Source organism: Anarrhichthys ocellatus, unplaced genomic scaffold (genome assembly GCF_004355925.1).
Source record: "Anarrhichthys ocellatus isolate YVR2014 unplaced genomic scaffold, GSC_Weel_1.0 scaffold4, whole genome shotgun sequence".
NCBI lineage: Eukaryota > Metazoa > Chordata > Actinopteri > Perciformes > Anarhichadidae > Anarrhichthys > Anarrhichthys ocellatus.
In genome coordinates this window covers 10590918-10610298 of record NW_022280034.1, presented here as the reverse complement: position 1 = coordinate 10610298, position 19381 = coordinate 10590918, and the positions used below count along the sequence as shown (strand labels likewise).

Genomic DNA, 19381 nt, shown 5'->3' with positions numbered 1-19381 from the left:
GTATATATCTAAAATTATACCTTTAAACATCAGCTTCATATGCGAGGCTCTGGTTTTAGTTGTTTTGCACAGAAAATGTGGAAGAATGGCTTGCTTGGATGAAACCATCGGTGCATTTATACCACAACAGATCAATAGAGTATTAGCTGTGATAATGAAACCAAGGATAGCTTTGTCTTCTAGCTGTTTACTGTCCACCTCGAGGAATTATTTAATTAAGAGGATGATGTGAGTCATCCTCTTAATTAAGGAGGAGGGCCTGAGCCTCCTCAGGAGGAGGGCCTGAGGAGGGTCTGAGGAGGGCCTGAGCACAACCTATCTGTGAGTGCTTTGGTATTTATATCTCCATCGGGTTTTCATTAGAATCTTTCATCCTGCAGTCTGTTTTTGTGATGCCGTTTTTTTCAGCCCCTGAGTTCAGTTGAACTTAATTTATTATCTTTTTGAATTGTAAAGGAGAAACAAGGCTGGTCTGTTCACTCTGCATATCAATGTTTTTCATTGTTGAAGTTTATGTATAGGGATCCAGGGACATGAGTCTGATGCTGCCTCAGACTCGGTCCATCAGACACAACACGAGGAGGCCAGTCTGGAGGCTAGTGGGAAAACAAACCGTGGATGAATGAAAAGAGGCCTGAGAGCAAATTGGCCTAGTCTGAGCCAGAATTGATGCTTGACAGCAACAGAATAGGCATTTTTCGGTAGTGGGAAAGCCATTTTCTCTATCACCTCTCTAAATTCATATGTGGATCGGTAACATAAAGACGAAATACAAATCATGTTATCTCTTTCCCTCCATAAGTATCAACACTAACGCTTTTCAGGGCCGCATGTCTCATGGTAGCACAAATAAACTGAATTAAGTGCAAAGGGGAATTACATGTTTTGCCAATGAGACATAAGTGCTTACTTTTCTATGGAAGCAACCAGCAGCGCTCCGAATGAGCTGCAGCTGTTGTAGAGCTTTTACACAAAGACCTGAGAAGATCACATTACCGTTACTTCTCATATTCTTGATGATTTTTTTTTAAGAACTGACTTTGTTGTGATGTAGGTCTGAATCCATGAGCATATGGGGGCTAGCATAGCTTGTGTGTCATGCATACTAGCCCTTAAATGGAGAGGGATAGAGCTGTTTTGAACTCTGGAATAGCAGGAAGCGAACACATGCATGGTCTTGCTTGCCAGCCAGAGAGGATCACGCATGAAGACTCAAACAGATCTCATCACATTTTGTTTTGATTTATATCTTGATGTTCCCGGTTTGAATCTCTCTCTTTCTTGTTTCCAGTCATCTCTCTACTATGACCATCTAGTATAAAATGCCCCCAAATAATTGTCAAAACAAAGTAATTGTGTGACTTGATGGCGAGAAGAAGTAAAAAGTCTGAAAATATTGGAATTCTAATCTCTAAAAATATGTCAATACATCACTCAGATTCTTTATTTGGAGTAGCTCCTGTAAAAGGACATTCCGCTGTTTGAGGGCACATGTTATCTCTTCAACTGCCAATAAAACCAGGAGCAAAGAAACATATAATTATCCTCATCAGCAGCATTACAAGTCTATTTGTAACTATCTCAGGCATGTGTTCTGTGTTCTGTGTTCTGTGTTGTGTAAGTGTTTTTCAATTTATTGGACAGTTTCATTTAAAGAGCAGGCTGAATAGATATGATTGATTACTGTGTTTTTTCGTGTCGTACTCACAGTGTGCCCAGGTCAGCCCACATTGGCTTCTGAGACAAAGCACTATATTTAGACTCTGGTCATTGCTGCTATATGGCCTCCTTAATGTTCTGACAGCTACAGACATTTCACATCCATAGATAGTAATTATCACACCCACTCAAACTGTCACCCTACAGGTTAGGCTCCTGTTCAGGCCTCTTAAACCCCTCAGTTCAATTGAAACTCTCAGAGAATGTGCAAACATTCACACTATCCGACATATATACATTCATAACACTGTACATACATGTAGAGAGCAATTTTCTCTGACACTCTGTCTACCTCACGCACTACAGACATAATTGAAAGTAATGGAATTACCCTTTCTCTCACTCCCTGTTTGTTATTGTCTAAAATGTCTGTGAAGTTGGCTTGTGGTCAGATTTGCAAACATAAAATGATGTCCATATGATGAATAGGATAATAAACTTAGTGACTCATGATGATTATGACCTCACATAATGATGCTCGAGTGTCTCTAATCACAAAGAATTCATTAAAATGTTCGATCTATTTGGTATTTTGTGGAGTAAGATGTGCAGGCCGAGAACAATCTTAGGATTTTGTATGCATCCAATGATGACTCCGCAACTGCAATACAGTAAGAATGCAAAATGACAAATCTAACATAAGACAAACTAGCTCTTTGTCTTGAATGCTTGAAAAATATTTCACAGGATTTTAGTGGGAGCAAAATGCAACCCCTGGGCTTGATGAAAAAACGCTGAAATATGTATACGTACACTGCAGTATAGCATTAAGCAGTACGCCGGATTTCTAAATGTAAATCAATATGAATGTGTGCATGTACACAATCCCTATTTCCACTCCCACAGCCGTGAATGGTTGTACACGTGCCTCTAATCATCTGTCTGTACATGTGTACCTCTGTCTGTTTTAGTCGGTCAGAGAAAATTACCACATGTTTGGGATTTTGTGTATTTTTGTGCATGCGCATTGTTCACACATCAAGTCTCTGAACATATGAATCCCAGCAGGACAGGATTGGGTGAGCAAGTGTGCGTGTGTGTGTTTTTTTTATATTTGTGCTGTTATATGTCAACAGAATGATTGGATGGATTCTCATGACATTTTGTAAAGACATTCATTTGATCCATGAGGTCAGAAGCTATTGTTACTATAAGATGAAGGGCAAATGTGTTACAGAAGACTTGCAGCAGCAGCAGTGAGCACTCAGTTGAGAGATCTAAACCATCCTGCAAATTAAAAAGTGGTTGAATATGCCAAGAGATGAATTGCTTCCCACTAATCAGATGAATGAACTGTATGGCAAGGGGCATTTGCAACATTTTGGTTGGATTTGACTATCTTCCCAGATAGGTGCCACCAAATAGAGGCGTGCACATTCTCTCATTCATTTTCATTTTTTTTGTTTACCTGAAAGCTTCCACAACTGGAGCTCCACAACACAAGCATTTTTTTTTTTTTTTTTTTTTTTAAAATGGTGAGCCAAAGTGTGGAAGAAAAAACGCTTTTTACCCCTGGTCTCGCTACATTTTGTAAAGCACTTTGTAACTGTGTTTCGGAAAGTACTGTATACATAAAGCTTATTAACATTATTGATTAGGATAAGTCCTTTACCTCCCACGTAAAACAAATTTCAAAGATAACATTGCAAAAATCAGGCACATCCTGTCTTAAAACAATGCAGCAAAAATTAGTTCATGCATTTGTTACTTTGTCCAGTCATGAAGTAATGTGTTCATGAGTATTTCATCATGAATCTTATAGTGTCACTAAAGCAGGATATCAAGGAATATTTTGACAGATCTTTGCCCTTGTAATCCACTTTTCATTTTAACAACTACTGTGTAAATGTCAGTGTCCATTTTATTGCTATACACCAGATTCATTGTGCAAATGTACACATTGACATTTGATTTGGATATAACAGGGCTGCTGCTCCACTTTGAAAGGGATGTGTGGATGTTGTGCGTTTTCTATATACAGAAATATGCTGCCACTCAACATAACTTTACCCTTCTCAAGTCTTCATCCCTTATGGCAACTGCTCCCTCAATAATAATATAATAAATATGTGAATATCTATCTCTTAAAATACAGTGAAACAGTTACAGAGTGATATTCAGCACCAATGTATAGCTTTAACTAAATTATATACACCTACTTCTGATAACACTATACTGTTATTTCTATGTTACATGTGCGACGTTCCTCAGTAGAGTCTGTGTTCCTTGATCAGATGTCCACCACGCAGCTCGGAGCGCTGGCTCTTATAGCATCAGATATGACCTTTGCTCCTGATTCTCCAATGCCATTCCCCTGCAAACTGCAGAACAAATGCAGTTTTTAAATGGAAGCAAAATGACAGCATGTAATCGTCCCTGAAATGACACAAACACACACAAAGAAAACTCACTTGATGTACGTCAACTGGTGGTTTCCCTTCAAGGCTGTTGCAATGAATATGGCTCCGTCCATACCCAGAGAGTTCTCCTGAAGACTGATTGATGCACACAAAGACAAACAGACATTTTCTTTCATCAAATATTCAGTATGAAGATTTTATTTTCAAATGCAAAATGCTGGATTTAGTTAAACACAAGTACAGCATGTGTTGTAACAGAGTTGAGTATTTTCACCGTGTTGCGTTTAGGGATTAGGGACACAGCAGCTTTGTGTAACCATGTGGCAGCATTTCAGTACCAGATTGTGGATTATTCCCAACTGAAGATCACCTCTGTTTCCCCAAAACACAGCTGCACCAACTGACCAGAAGTATAAACCAAGTACCAAGGCAACTAACTTTTTTTAACATAGTTGATTTTATTTATGGATATTTGTTTATGTTTATTGTAAAACCATCGGTGCTCCCTCTTGTGCCTCCCACAGTTCTCAGCTTCCTGCCCCCGATGGCACTCCATTGCTAATGAGCTTGTCTGCTTGGGGACATGACCATCTCCCCCATCTCCTGGAGAGCGAGCCTATCAAAATGTATGAACTATTGTGATGCATATAGACATTATTAAGGGCATGTATTTTCATTTTGTAATACTACTGCCTTTGATGTTGGCAGCAGGATGTGGCCACTGAAGGTCCTGAAGTCCTTTCTCTCTCGACAATGTTAATGTTTTATGTAACTTATACAAAAGCAGCCACATTTAACCATGTTGGTGACATGACATTAGCCATGACAAAGATTAGCAGGATGTTTATGATGAAAAGATTTGTTATTGCACAGCCACTCAGCCTCAGCAGACCATCGTTCCCTTTTCATCCAGCTGCTAGCCTCTCGATATCAGCCTGTCCTTGATGTTGACAATTTCTGCTCGCCAACCCTTGACTATCAGGTCATTTTCTTTAATGTTTTTTTCTTTGAGTAGGAAAGAGAAGACAGTGGGTCCAGTCTAACAATGCCAAAAAAGGGCTGGGAGGAAGAGCTGCATGATGACTGGTGTTATTTGTGTTTCTTTTTGTGCATTTGTTTTTGGTCTGGTCTTTCTTTTGATGATATTGCTGAATAAATCAGCTCTTCCATTATTTGCTCCGGTCACTATTCCAATCATAAAAGCTCATGTTTGTAGTTATAGGCTACTGTAAATCAAACTCTGGTCTTTTTGGTTCACATGAATCAGGACAAACTCCGGTCAGGACTTACTTCAGTGACTTGAGGCTTCGGTTGCTTTTCAGTGCGTTAGCCAGAGCCTTCGCCCCCTCCATCCCCACAGTGTTCCCACGTAGACTGAAACAATGGGACATGTGCTATCATTAGGTAACACAACAATAGTTGTTGTACATAAATGATGAAAGAGTGGGTTGTAACACTGGCAGCATCAATTATAAAGGTCGTAAAGTTGTAAAGATAAGAGACAGAAGTTAAATACTAAATACTGAGGAGGATTTTTATTGAACCAGATCTTATCCTTCTCTCAGTTTATGACAATACTTTTGAGTGTTGTTTCAACACAGTCTGCAATTTAAAAAAAAATTGTTCTTCACCAAGCCAGGGAAATTGACAGCTTCACAATGAGCTGCCTTGTGTTTGTTGTATAATTTGAGAGGTTCACAAAAAGCTTAATTCCCAACGCTCATTCTGGCTTTTGTTGTTCTGCAGCCTTCGGTTCACAATGTTATTTTCTTTTTGAAAACCTTAAACGTTATACTTTCTGATACTACTTTTCTATCTTAACATTAAAAATCTGATAAATCAATATAATCATACAACATGTCCCACTGCCTATTGATCCATTAAAAAAACAATTGACAAATTCATATAGACAAAGTAAATATTGTCTAGCCCTAATTGAATGAATGGGAAATCAAATGAAAGAACAGAATGTAAAGGATTAAAAACATTGGTTGGTTCTGGTTAATTGATTGGCACTCAATCAAAAAATTCACTGAGAATCGATAACCGACAGGAAGAGAAAAACAGAAATATTACTGAGAAGCAAGATTGCACTCTGTTGGTTTTAAATGAGCTGCTTATGTGGCTGAATGTCAAATAACAAACAAACAGTTTGACACAAAAAAGAGCTTAGACTCACTCTAAAGTTTGCAGGGTTTGGTTGGTCATCAGAGCCTCTGCCATTGCAATTGCGCCACTTGTGCTCGCAGAGACTCCCTGGAGACTAAAGAGACAGCAAGCGAAAAAAGTGAACACATGGGAAAGTAATAGAAAAACAACAAATTGTCAAACGTGTCAAACGATTTTGGTCAATCGCAACTTCTTTAAATTGAACTTTATAGCTATATGTGTGCGTTTAAAAACTTCTGTCTTCTGTCATTCATTTGAACATCTAAATATTGATCAACCATTGTACACAGCTGTAATGCCAACCATAATGTATGCAGGGACGCGTTGGTTTTCAAGGCTTCGGCAAGAAAAATGACGCCTTCATTTCCGATAGCATTCTCCTGTAGACTGCAGAAAAGATGGAGACACAAACACAGACGGAGACAACTGTAAATATTGAAATTCCACATGACTCTTTCGTGGCTGATAAGACCACAATCAGTCGATTTAATCCTGTCGCTAATCATATGTTCAGAGAGAATGTCACCACAGGGGAGATACATTTAATCACAGAGGAAAAAGAGTGTGTGGAAAAGAGCTGATTGGAAATCATGGGGTAATGATGCTGAGGTCTAAACTGGTGGCCTTACTCCAAGAGCTGCATTGTGGCATTGGAGAGGAGCGCATGGGCCAGAGCTTTGGTGGCAGACGACTTGATGAAATTCCACTGAAGACTGCAAAAAGAGAAAGAGAGGTACACAAGGTTAACCGTGAGGCAAATTCTGTATTTTCTTATGTGTCACAGAAGAATTGTGTGCTGTGATCGTGTGCTTAAGATGTACTGGTTATAATCATTTAGGGAACTTCTAGTCAAGCTTAACAGTTCTTTTGCCTAGCAATAAATAGTGATTCCTACTGTTATGTATTCTGATATTGCGTTTTCTTTCAAATGTTGCTGAAACAATTAAAAATGTCATATACGTTCCCAACTTAACTCGTCTGCATTGAGACGTTTAGGGAATCTTGAATCAAGGTTATGTTGATGCTGGTGGCTCATTTGGTCTACGCTTGTGCCATCATCATGTTGCTCAGGAATATATTCAAAGCGAGCGAAGCTGGTGATGCTTGAACTATACTTGCAGGCTCAGCTGTGCGTCTATATGCGTGCTTGTTGCATTTGTATTCACTTACTGCAGAGAGGTGAGGCCGCGATTAAACTTGATTGCGCCAGCTATAGCTTGAACCCCTTCATCATGCAACAGGTTTGCTGTGAGACTGAGAAGAAAATACACACACACACACACACACACACACACACATCAAAACACTGTAGAAAAACAACTGCAGAATCCTCACCAAAACAAGTTAGGTGTTACAGTAGTGTCAAAATTAGGTGCATTTCAAAGTCTGTCACTGCTTTCGCAACATTTTCAAGCAGACAAAACTACTAACTTTGCGATAATATAAATGATTAATGCCTTGAAGTTCAGTTGTGAATATCTGCAAATAACCACAATGTTCGTTCAGTGATCTCACCGGATTTTCCAGTTTCCCGTCATACAATAGCCCAAAGTGACATCTCACAGTATGGGGGAATGACATTTTTCGAACAGTCGGATATTTCTATGCCTCTGTGGGGAACTTCTCTACACAATGCTTTTAATGAGGTGTGACTCACTCGAGGTCCTGTAGAGAGTTGTTCTCATGGAGGGCATGAGCCATGTTCTTTGCTCCCTCCACCCCGATGGAGTTCTCCCTTAAACTGAGAGAAACGTATATAAAAGGAAAATAAGTGAAAAGTTTTCCCAACAATCTCACTATTTGCTTTTTTTTTGAGAGTTAGGTTCAGGATGAAAAAGGATTGATGCCACTCAAATGTCAGTACATTAAATATGAAGCCACAGCCAGCGGCTGCTTAGCTTATAGCTTAGCATTGCATAAATACTGGAAACAGGGTAAAACAGCTGGCCTAGCTTTGCCCAGCGGTGTCAAAATCCCCCTACCAGCACCTCTAAAGCTCTAAAGCTCAACTAACGTGTCGCTGGATAGGGAGCTGATGTGAAACCACAACTTCAGGGTTCTGTTACAATGGTAAGAAAACCTCGGAGACATCTATAGTAATGCGTAAAACTACAAGATAAGGATGGTAATAATAACAAATCTAGCATTGTTGTTTATAATATTATTTTGTTTATTTTTAGCAGCTTTTAAACACCATTTCCCATGAGCCCTAGATCATTGCGGGTTAAGTCACTAGCTCCACAAATGACGAGAGTTAAGCCCAATGCCAATGTCCCCCCTATAGCCTTAAGCCTTAACCCTCAGGGACTTAAACTGGCGTTGCCGGTTATATTGCTGATTAACAGAAGCTGCAAGTAATGGTTTAAATACGAATGGACAGCACTTTGCCGTTCACATTTCACGTCACTTTGATGACACCAGAACATGTTATTTATAATTGCGGGTTCTAATTAAATTTTTGTTCTGCCTGATTTGAATGTCTTCCAGGCTCTCGCTTTACGAGATGAGAGGTAATAGTCAAATAATCTGTTTACTCTGCAGCTTCAGTAAGCAAAATGAAAAGAAATGACTGTTGAAAAAACAGGTGTGTAATATAGCCTCTGCTTGCATTTCATGTTTTGTTTTGTACAACCTTAAGTCTTAAATTCTTATTGTTAATTCATTATACCAGACTGAACACATGTGCCAACCTCTTTGTTAACTTTTTTTATTTTGGTAACCCTGTGTTTAACGTAATAATGCTATGAATTGTAGCTAATCCCCTCTGGCAAAGTCTGTAGAAATGCAGGCTTACGGAAAGTGCACGTAAAGGGCTCAAAATAGCTGCCAGAGAGCCCTCATGCACTTTACGCTACACCCTCACAGACTTTGCGGAAATGCGCCCCAAACTCTGTGAGTCCGTATGTGTGGACATTGGGCATGAGCCTTAAATTAAACTAGTGGAACGTAGTTAACACCGGATGTCACGTCAATCCTCTATTTACCGGGCACAAATGAGTTTTTCTCTCAGATGGTGAATACATGATCCGCGTTACTCTGCCTCTGATCTGCCGTACTCTGCTTCTGATTGGCTTACCGTGCCATCCTACGGAAAACAAATATGCTTACCGGACAGATGTGAGAGTGTTATAAATACTATAATCTGACTCTCAGTAAGAAAGTGAAGAACACAGTTCCCAAAGAAAATGTCAGATGGCACTTTGCTTAAACTGATCAGAGGTTTCTTAGCCGAAGGTATATACTTACTTCAAGGAGACAAGGCCACGGTTTAGCCTGAGTGCTTTGGTTAAGGCTGTCATCCCCCTGTTGCTGATTGAGTTACTCTGAAGTCTGCCAAGAAAAAGGTTCAACTCATGAATCACTCGCAAGACAAACGGTGTCATTTATGCACAGTAAAAGTGGAACGACCCACAATGTTAAAATGCATTAGCAGTAGACTTTTGAATACTAAGTGAGGGATGATGCTACAATGCACTGACTGGAGTGAGAGCAGAGTGTGGTTGACTGTCAAAGCCTCTGCCAGAGCGATTGTCCCTCTGTCCCCAAGCTGGTTACTGCAAAGACTGCGGGCGAGAACAGAAATAGACTGGACACATTACGAAAAGGTTAAATCATCAATCTTCACGATCAGTATGTGACCCAATCACTGGATCTGTAATACAGTATTATTTATGCTATCTTAGCATGAAGCCTTAAGCCCCAAGATAGTCTATTAGTGAGCTACTGTATATGTAAACATAAATCCACAACAAAGGTTTAAAGAACATAGGAAATTCTAAATCTAAATGTAACAACATGTTTGCATAAGTGCACATTATATGAAATGATCAAAATCAGCACAGTGAATATATCGATTGAAGATTACATCAGCTTTGTGAGAGTCCGGTTCGTCTTCAGTGCCTCTGCAATCCTTTTGGCTCCTCCCGCTCCAATTGTGTTCTTCCGAATGCTGAATCATTACATGCATAAGAAAAATTAACTAAATACTCTATAAATATACACACACACACACACACACACACACACACACACACACACACACACACACACACAATAAACACAAATGATAATGCAAAAAACACAAGGGAAAGGCTGACATTACTCACTTCAGACACACCAGTTTGCGGTTGCAGTGCAGTACTTCTGCAAGGGCCTGAGCACCTTCCTCCTCAATTGCATTGTTCTGGAAGCTGAGGATTGGTGGAAATTGAGCCATTAGACCAAATTAAAGTGTTACACTGACATCTTGTAGGATAATTGTTTGTATCGAAATTTGATTTCGATCAACCAAATGTACTCACTTGATTGATACCAGGACTTGGTTCATTTTCAGAGCCTCTGCCAGGAACTTTGTACCTTTAGAGCCGATGCTGTTGTTCCGGAGACTAAATTATTATATATGATTATAAATAAATAGCTGGTTAGATGATATACAGAATCATAATAGAAATACTATGCAGCAATGTATATTTGTGAAGACATTTAACTATATTTCAGGGACTTTCCGATAAGCACAAAGTGTGACTTATATCTTTAAAGCTGCAGTAAATGAGACAGAATTGTTATCTGAAGAAATGTGCAAGAGAAGCACACCGGTTTGCTCTTATGCATTCAAAAGGTTACGGCCGTTCACTTAGTTCAGTTGTAATCAGTCAAAGGCATCTCACTTGAGAGACGTTAGCGTCCGGTTCACCAAAAGGGCTCGACTCAGGGCTTTGGCACCTTTGTTACTGATGGCATTCTCTGCCAAACTGAGGGAGTAAATAAAAGAGGTCACCATCACATGAACACACAATGTACAACCACGTGCTCATTATTGAGCGTGATCTCACCTCATCTTCTGGATATGGCAGTCTTTGGCGCTCAGGACGCTTCCTAGCAACTCCATGACATCATCTTTGAAGTGATTATTCTCTAACCTGTGGAGTAAATAAGGGAGAATTTTCACGCCTCAATCTTTCGTCTGAGTTTTAATTTACAGGGAGGTTGGTGTTTCGGGGAGCTGACCTGAGATAGCTGCAGTACAGCAGCTGGGGGAGCAAACATTTCACTGTTGCGTAGTTCAGAGAGCCTGTTAGGTTGGTCTGTTCGCTGCACTCTGGAGACACATGCAGAAGGTAGCCCAGCACAACACAGTGAGCCCGTGTTAGCTTCCCTGCTAGGCTACCGAGCTGTAGATCTTCCTCTACACTCCGCAACAGCTCTGTGTGTTGCAGCTCGTGTAAACAATAAGCCAGGTTGACTGCACGCAGGGACACCACCGCACCCCCGCTGACCAAGAGGCCTTGTAAGAACCCTGCTGCCCACGCCTTCTGATTTCCATCATCTTTTCCGAGGGCAAGAAGCCCAGCGAGAGGTTTCAGGGCCACTGGGCACAGCAGGCCCGTCAGGAAGCGCACAAACACGTCCAAGTGACCGTCTTCAGCTTGTTGCGAGTGCTGAAAGGCACTTCTGAAGTGGTTCTGGAAACCAATCTTTGGCCAAGACATGGTGCTCTCTGAGAATAAGTCAAAGATGGCCCGCTTGGAGGAGATATGGTAAAAAGTAGCTGCAAGAAACTCTTGCAGTGTCAAATGAGTGAACCGGTATGTTGTGTGTATGGCCAACTCCTCCCGAACAAGAACTCCAGTACCAAGACTGCTCTGACTTAACAGGAGATCTATTCCATAGGCCCTGAGGTCCTGCTCGCTGAAGGTGTACTTGTGTTTGAGGAGCCCATAAAACGCTAGTCGTCCAAGGTTCCCCAGCAGTTTACGATTGCTCCCATGAAGCTGCTCAATTTTCACGGGCTCCCTACCTCTTGGTTCACCTACTTCTGCCTTCATGGAACAAAAGTGAGCGTACAGCTCAGTACAAGTCCTTGGAAGGCTCTCTTGTGTTTCACTCTGCATGATGTACATCAGAGTATCAGCTACGATCCAGCAAATGCATGGTATGTAGCACATCACCATGAGGATCTTATGGGACTCCAAGTGCGCCCATATCTTACTGGCAAAGTCCCTTTCAGAGAAGTGGTGGTTTAGGAAGAGCTGGATGTCTTGCGGGCTGAACCCTGGGATCTCAGTCACCCTGTCAACCAATCCTCCAGGGATGAGTGAGGCCACTCCTGACCTGCAGGTCACCCACACCGCCACATCAGGGAGCAGATTACCCCGGATGATGTTAGTGACTAGGTCATCGACGGACACTTCTTTCTTTGGATCGCTGCAAGGAGCTGCATCGGAGAAATTTAAAGTCCAGCGGAATTCGTCTAAACCATCAAGTATTAGCAGTGTGCGGCAGGAGCTGCACAGGACCACACTGGGATCTGTTAAATGAGGAAAAGCCATTTTCACCAGCCTCTCAGCAGAGACTTTCTCCAGTGAGTTCAGCTCACAAAAAGTGAAAGGCAAGACAAAACTCACATCTGTGCAGATGGCTCCTTGGCTCCACTGTCTAATGAAATGTCGGACCCAGGTTGTCTTACCGATACCAGCCACCCCGACTGTGAGGGAGACCCGGGGAGGTAAACTGACCCGTGTCAGGGGCTCCAAGAGTTTGGTCAACCCCAGCGGTCTGAGATGATTTCTTTTCCTTCCTCGAGTCGCCCCCACCTGCATTAAGTCATGTTCCTTTTGCTGGATGTCGGAAAGTCCATCGACCAGAAGCAAAGTTCTTGAGGAGATGTTCAGCTTGGGGCAGCTGACTGAATCTCTGTCTCTGTACTGCTCATATCGTCGTAACAGCACCTTTTTGTGCTCCTTCACCATGGAATCTGCAGAAAAGGAAATTGGCTCGGATTAGCCAAGGAAATGGATTTTATTCATATGGCGTATTTATCCCAAGAGGGTGCAAAGTGCTTTCCAAGGAATCACATTTAACAGGACTTATCATGTTTGAGGTTAAAAAGCTGTTAAGGAGATTCATTTATCAAACCACTATCCCGGCTATGATGATATTTAAAAGAAAGACATACACAGAGAGCAAATCCCATTTAAGCCCCTTACCGTGGTTGATGATGAGCTGGGCCACCTGAGAATCTGAGCTCTCTATGAAGCCCCGCAGAGCATCCGAACTTTGAGTTTCCTTGCCAGCGACAATAGTTGTGAGCATGTTAACCTGGTCCTGCAGCCGGGCCGCTTCCTTGATCTTGGTCTCCTCGGCTGAACTCACCACATCCACCGTTCTCAGGTGGGCTAACATCCCCTCCAGGAAGGAAGTCGTAATGAAGCGTTGCATCTGGTCTTGATGCTTTTGGATCCAGTCAACATCTAAAATAAAAACAGACAGCAGATAAAACCTGTAAGAAATGATTACTGAGATGTTTTAGTGATAATTAAAAAAGATACTCTGAGGGGTTAAGCTGGCACCTCCTGCTTCATATACCCATGAATATTCAAAGTTATATATATTTTTGTTAAGTTGTACTTTGCATTTTCTTCTGATTTAACAGTCTATTCCTTTATTCCTTTTTTCCTTTCCTAATCTTTCCTATGAATTTTGTATGTAAGGTCAGGTCCATCCTCTTCATTTCAAGCAATTTTTATGTTACAGATATTCATGATCCATCCATTAAGCAAAGCACTTAACATACGGTGTAACAGCCAATTGAATAATCCAAGCAACAGGAGCTCAAGATTTTTCCACAGTCTTTTTTTCCAGTAATTATCACAGCTCTGCCACTTCTATCTAGTTTTTTCCACCTTTCACTCACCTAATCAGTTCATTCAGTGCACCTGCCAGTCACACTCACCTCATCAGCTCATCACTCTCACCTGCTCACTCTGCCTCCTCCACTATTTAAACCCCTGCCTCACACACACTCACTGCCAGATCGTTCTCTGCTTTCATGCAATACTTTCCCGCATACACCCATGGACTAATTCCCTGTTGCCGACCCTGCCTGTTTCGGACTACCTCGCCTTGCCTCTGCCCTGGTAACTCGCTCAGCCTTCTGTCTTTGACCACGAGAACCTGTCGCTGTTTTCTGAGAATATTCTTCCTGTCGCGTGTGTCGAAGAAAATAAAGAATTCAAGTCAAACTATTCCTGGTGTTAGTCTTACTGCTCCTGGGTCCTTACTACACCCGTAACATTACCCAAAGAAAAATGTGACCACATCACCCCACCACACAGCTTTTTCAAACTTCACCAAACAATACAAATGTACTCATCATAATTCTGTTTCAAGAGGTCTTCAATGACAACAGCTAATAAAAAAAAAAACATACTCCAACCAATTTTGTCTTTGAAGAAGTTGATATCGCCCCTCTGATTCTATAATTTCCCGATCTGAACTTCCTTTGCTGTTTTTGTCTTTTGCCTGAGGAAGCTGGTCCTTTTTATTTTCCCCACAGTTTTCCCCATTTGCCTTTAAATCACCACCAAGGCTCAGTGTCACCAAACAATGACACCACAACATAATCCTCCTCCTCCTCCTCCTGATGACAGAAACAAAGTCACCGTCTTCAATATGAAAGAATAAATTACTATCTTGAAACCATGGTCTCTTCCTCTCTTACTGTGAAAGAGTAAACTCATCAAATGCTCGATTGGTTGAAAAAACTTTTGGAAGACTTCAATGCAAACTTCAGCCATTAAGGACAAATCCCTTCCATCATATTTAATTAATCACAGCTCCTGTTGCTCTACAGTTAAACATATACTCTCACCTCTGTCGCTTAATATTTATGATAAGAGCAGCAGAATGGATGATGACGTTAAAATAACTGATCTTACTGTCAGGACCACACATTCCTTCTTTTATCATCCACCCTCTAGAGTTGCTGTTTCCGTTTTTTTCAGTTGCATTTTAATTTGTATTCTGGTCTCTGTGTATATTTTTAAATACCTGTCACACTTCTGACATGAACCACTCCAAAGCTAACAGTACATGATGAACCTGTCCAGGAAACGCTTACCCTCTGTTTCTGCTTGTGAAGAGGCCGAGCAGGACGCAGACTGAAGATCCACGTAGCAGTCGTCCTGCCACGTGATGCGTTTGCTTCGGTCCATGATAGAATCATAATGTGCCTTCCTCTCCATCAGAAAGTCGGATAGTTTCTGCCCTCAGACCTTCCTGTTTGTGTCTACACAATATAAATAAATAACATTACATACACAATGTGAAACTATAAACTGGGCATGACATGCTGTGATGAAGGGAGGTGAGAAAATTAACCGAGGCCTGAATACCTTCCAAAAACATAATGCTCTATTATCCTTAATGCTTGTATTGTGTATTAAGTCAATACTGATTCAGTATGTCTGTCGAAAAGCAACATACCAATTTGTTCTAAAGCTGTTCCTGATAATGTTTGGATCTATTTTGCTAAATGGATGGCTATTCTGAATATACTCTGAGAGTATATATTAATTTACAAGACGCATCTTAACCCTCTGAACCCTAAAACATGCCGGCCCGAAATGTATGTTTTTTAAAAAACTATCGCCAGAAATATACCATTTATCATAGCCGGACATGTAGAATAAAAACAACTTATTCTACATGTCTCATTAAAATGTTGCTCCAAATACATTTATTTGCACTAATCAGATCATGTAAAAAACATTTAATTCTGCACTCCTAAGCACAACTGCTGTTGACTGGTCTGAGACCATCTACTGTATCTTTCCTCATATTTATTTTGTATCTTTTGCAAAGCACATTGCATCTATTTATATGAAATGGCCACATAAGTAGGTGAGGGTTATTATCATTATGATTCAAATCACAAGATCCAGTGCAAACATAAATTCAAATTATGCTTGAGGTTTCATCGAGACAATACAGGAAATGGCAAACAGCGCCTTCCTGTGTGGTGTGTTGCTGATCACGTCACTTCTCAGAAAGGAAGCCGATTAAAATACTCAGATGTATTCGACACAGCGTGCCAGCTTCCGTTGTTAAGTTTACAGACATATTTAAAACCTACAACTGAATAACATACTACTGCTACTGTAGAAATGGGTTGGGGCGAGTGTTGCGACCGCTTTAAATTGGCAGGCGTACTACAGAAACATTAATAATAATTACAACAATACTCATCATCAGCAACAATGAAAAACAGGTAGCAGGGGGCTATCATTTGCATGATGCAAGTAAACCAGCAATACTAGAAAATTAAATAAAACATGTCAATGAGGTGCCAGCATGTCCGTATTGAATCTTAAAGTGAGTAAAAGACATGAAGATCTTATTTTTTCTATTTCAAAATTCCATTTTGGCCTGGACAGTTAACAGTTATGACTGGAGTCAGTGTAACAATCGTTCTGTAGCTGTGAGGGTTAAAGATATGCAGTTCATTGTGCAGTACACAAAGCTCTGGTAACTCACCTTGGGCTTGTTGAAGTTGTCTGAATGTGTCAAAGGATGTAAAACGCTGCCCACACAGATGTTCTATGCAGTAACGCCATCATTCGTCCATAAACAGGTGTAGGACAAGTGTGAATTGGAGGAAGCTCAACGGAGTTAAACGAGTCACAAATACACAGCAGCCGTCATATCATAAGTCAGTACTGTTGCTGGAGATACTGTTTCATGCTGCAGCTCCTTCCTGTCTATCCGATCTGCCTTCCTGTGTTGTGGTTAGCAGGTTGAACAGTGACAAGACAGAAAGAAAAAACATACTTATGTTCAGCACGCAAGGCCTGAATGTTTCACCATGCTTTTGGTTTCCTCAAATTTAGACAAATTTAGACCAACTGTGCAGTTGGTGCTGAACCACAAATGAGAGCTGAGATGACACATGATTACTGGTGGAAAGGCTCGCCGGAGGGAAGGATGAAGAGCTTCAGGTTTCAAATGCAGCAGAAAGTACGACTGCAGACGGGGGATAAACAATGTTGCTTGTTATAAAACTGTAAAGAGCAGAGATTGGATTCTATATGTTATCGGCAGGAAGTAAACATCTCAAGCAAATAATACATAATAGGTACCACGAAGCCCAAAGAATAGCTGGGTGAATGTCACGCTCTAATTATACACATCAATAAACACAGAAGTAGTTTGGAAGTGCATCTGCTACCGGAGAGCAGCAGGAAGTGATTGGCCGGAGATCATAATTATTACATATTTGATAAATAACTGAGGGGAGCACATCCAACAGAAAGCCGAGACACATCAGGACACAGGAGAAGGTGGAAAAACAACTGTGAAACTGCACAAATTGCACGTCTGCAGAAGTATTTTATTTCAAACCTGCTACATGACATTGGAAGGAAAACGGGGGGGGAAATAAACTGGAAGGCAAACACCGGGAAGAACGCTTTGAAATCGCAACCTGGGGATGCAGATGATACAAACTTTTCTTTCCTATGTTTTCTTTGACATGTTCTGCATGTACACAGACTTTCTAGTCCCCAAAAAGATTTATAAGTTTCTGGATTCTCTTGCAGATGTGTTAGATTTGAGATTTAAACTTTGCTGCTCCTGATCTCGTTCTTTTTCCACTTGGTAGGATTGTTGTCAGTGCATATAAACAAGTGCTCTGAGCAGAAGTGTATCACATTGTCTTCAGTATTGTACCGCTTCTTCAGTGCGAACATATCTCAAATCTTATTCAAGAGTCAGCACATTTGCAATATATTACATATGGTGTAATCTTGTGGTGCAATTTCCTACTTCTGCTTTTTTGATTAAAGCATTTCGTTTAGAAATGTACCATTTGACACAAAACCTACAGATGTAGAAGTTTACATTATAAGACATTGTATGAACATTACATAATAAAATGGAGGGGGAGTCACATGACTTTGCTGGTTTTAAATGTAGTTTTTCCTTTTTTTTTTACAAAGTAGCAGAACTCGTATGAAAGCAGCAGTGTTGCTGTAGAATACATTTGATTTCATTGGGTTCATTTTGCTTAACAGAGGTGCATGTCCATGTCAATAGTGAGAGATTAGAACTGAGGAGGAAAGTTTCCTCACGAAGACAATTAAAGCAAACAAATTCAAATTCTGTGCACGACAGCGGATGAGAAAGGCATCATTACAAGGTAGGCGGTACTTATGTGCTCTATATATTATAAATAGAGCATATCAATGTGTCTTTGTATTGGCAATTTTATGATTATTTTCATACTTTTTTATATATTTTTGAATCTCTTCAACGCAGAATGAATCTAACTTCACCTATCGAAATATTTCCCGTTTTGCTCTGAACACAACTAATCTCTGCACTTCCACAATAAATTATCCCTTCAGATTGGCAATAACTGCTCCCCCCCCTCAACAATAACCAACAACACATCCATAGTATTTACACTTATGGCTGCAGCCGAGATGGCTGTACTCAAATAGATGGGTGTACCCTCAAATAGATGAGGAATCAGCTGATCAAATCACACACACAAGTACAAAGGCACAGTAGAGTTTCCGAGCCACTAAAAAAAAAAACACAAGTGAAACATAAAGTAGTTCTGATTTTCTTAAGCAATCTCTCATTTCTAAAAAAAAAACCAAATACTCTTCATTCAAGAAATTGCGCTCTCACATTCCTTTTTCAAACTTTCGATCAAGAAAATGTAAACAGTTTGCTTTAAGTCAGCATACAAAAGTGGTTACAGACACTCATCACAAGTTAGCTAAAGACATTCACATTTAAAAAGACAATCAAGCCCTTTGAGCGACTACAGTCTAAAATGGACTTTTACAGCAAGTAGCAGGAGAACAAAGCAGGAAGTCGATCGTCTTGAAGACTAAATGGGAGCATGGCGAATATTATCTTGGTTAAAGAGTTACCAGCTGAGAATGTGATGGTCATTTAGTTGATAAGAGCTTCCTGCATAACATGGTTGTTTAAACTTTTTTAATTTAAAAGGCTTTTCCCACAGTAACATGAACAAGTCAAGAAAAACAAATGACCATTTAGAACTGAAATATTTAACAAAACAAATTCTTCCTTTTATCTTCCTTTTCCTTTAAAAGTAGTAACCAGCACTGTTCACAGGCAACGGTTGTACACCCACCTTTAGAAAAATATGTTTGTGCCTGTTTTAAGTGTCACCGGTGCCATGAAATATCACATGTCGCACACACCGGATCCAACCACGCTGTTAACAGACAAGTACCAGTCATTTTTTGTCGGTGATCTTCCAAAAGACACACAGAAGGACACTTGTGGTGGCACAAGCAATTACGCACAGGTCAAATTGG

The 19381-nt window shown here is 40.5% G+C and overlaps 1 protein-coding gene across 2 annotated transcripts; it reads right to left on the bottom strand.

Moving 5' to 3' along the window:
• Window positions 1-334: 334 nt before the first annotated feature.
• Window positions 335-16815, bottom strand: nlrc3 (NLR family, CARD domain containing 3). Of its 2 annotated transcripts, XM_031843973.1 has the most exons (19): window positions 16563-16815; window positions 15148-15315; window positions 13235-13498; window positions 11256-13002; window positions 11081-11167; window positions 10916-10999; window positions 10550-10633; window positions 10355-10438; window positions 10114-10197; window positions 9728-9811; window positions 9495-9578; window positions 7906-7989; window positions 7419-7502; window positions 6878-6961; window positions 6552-6635; window positions 6259-6342; window positions 5370-5453; window positions 4131-4214; window positions 335-4040 (listed from the first exon to the last, which is right to left on the bottom strand). In XM_031843973.1, the coding sequence occupies exons 2-19, from the start codon at window positions 15269-15271 to the stop codon at window positions 3950-3952; spliced, it is 3405 nt and encodes a 1134-aa protein (XP_031699833.1). In that variant the 5' UTR covers window positions 15272-15315; window positions 16563-16815; the 3' UTR covers window positions 335-3949. The 2 variants fall into 2 exon arrangements, with proteins under 2 accessions (XP_031699833.1, XP_031699834.1); XM_031843974.1 differs by lacking the exons at window positions 15148-15315; window positions 16563-16815 and adding an exon at window positions 13822-13888.
• Between the last annotated feature and the right edge of the window lie 2566 nt (window positions 16816-19381).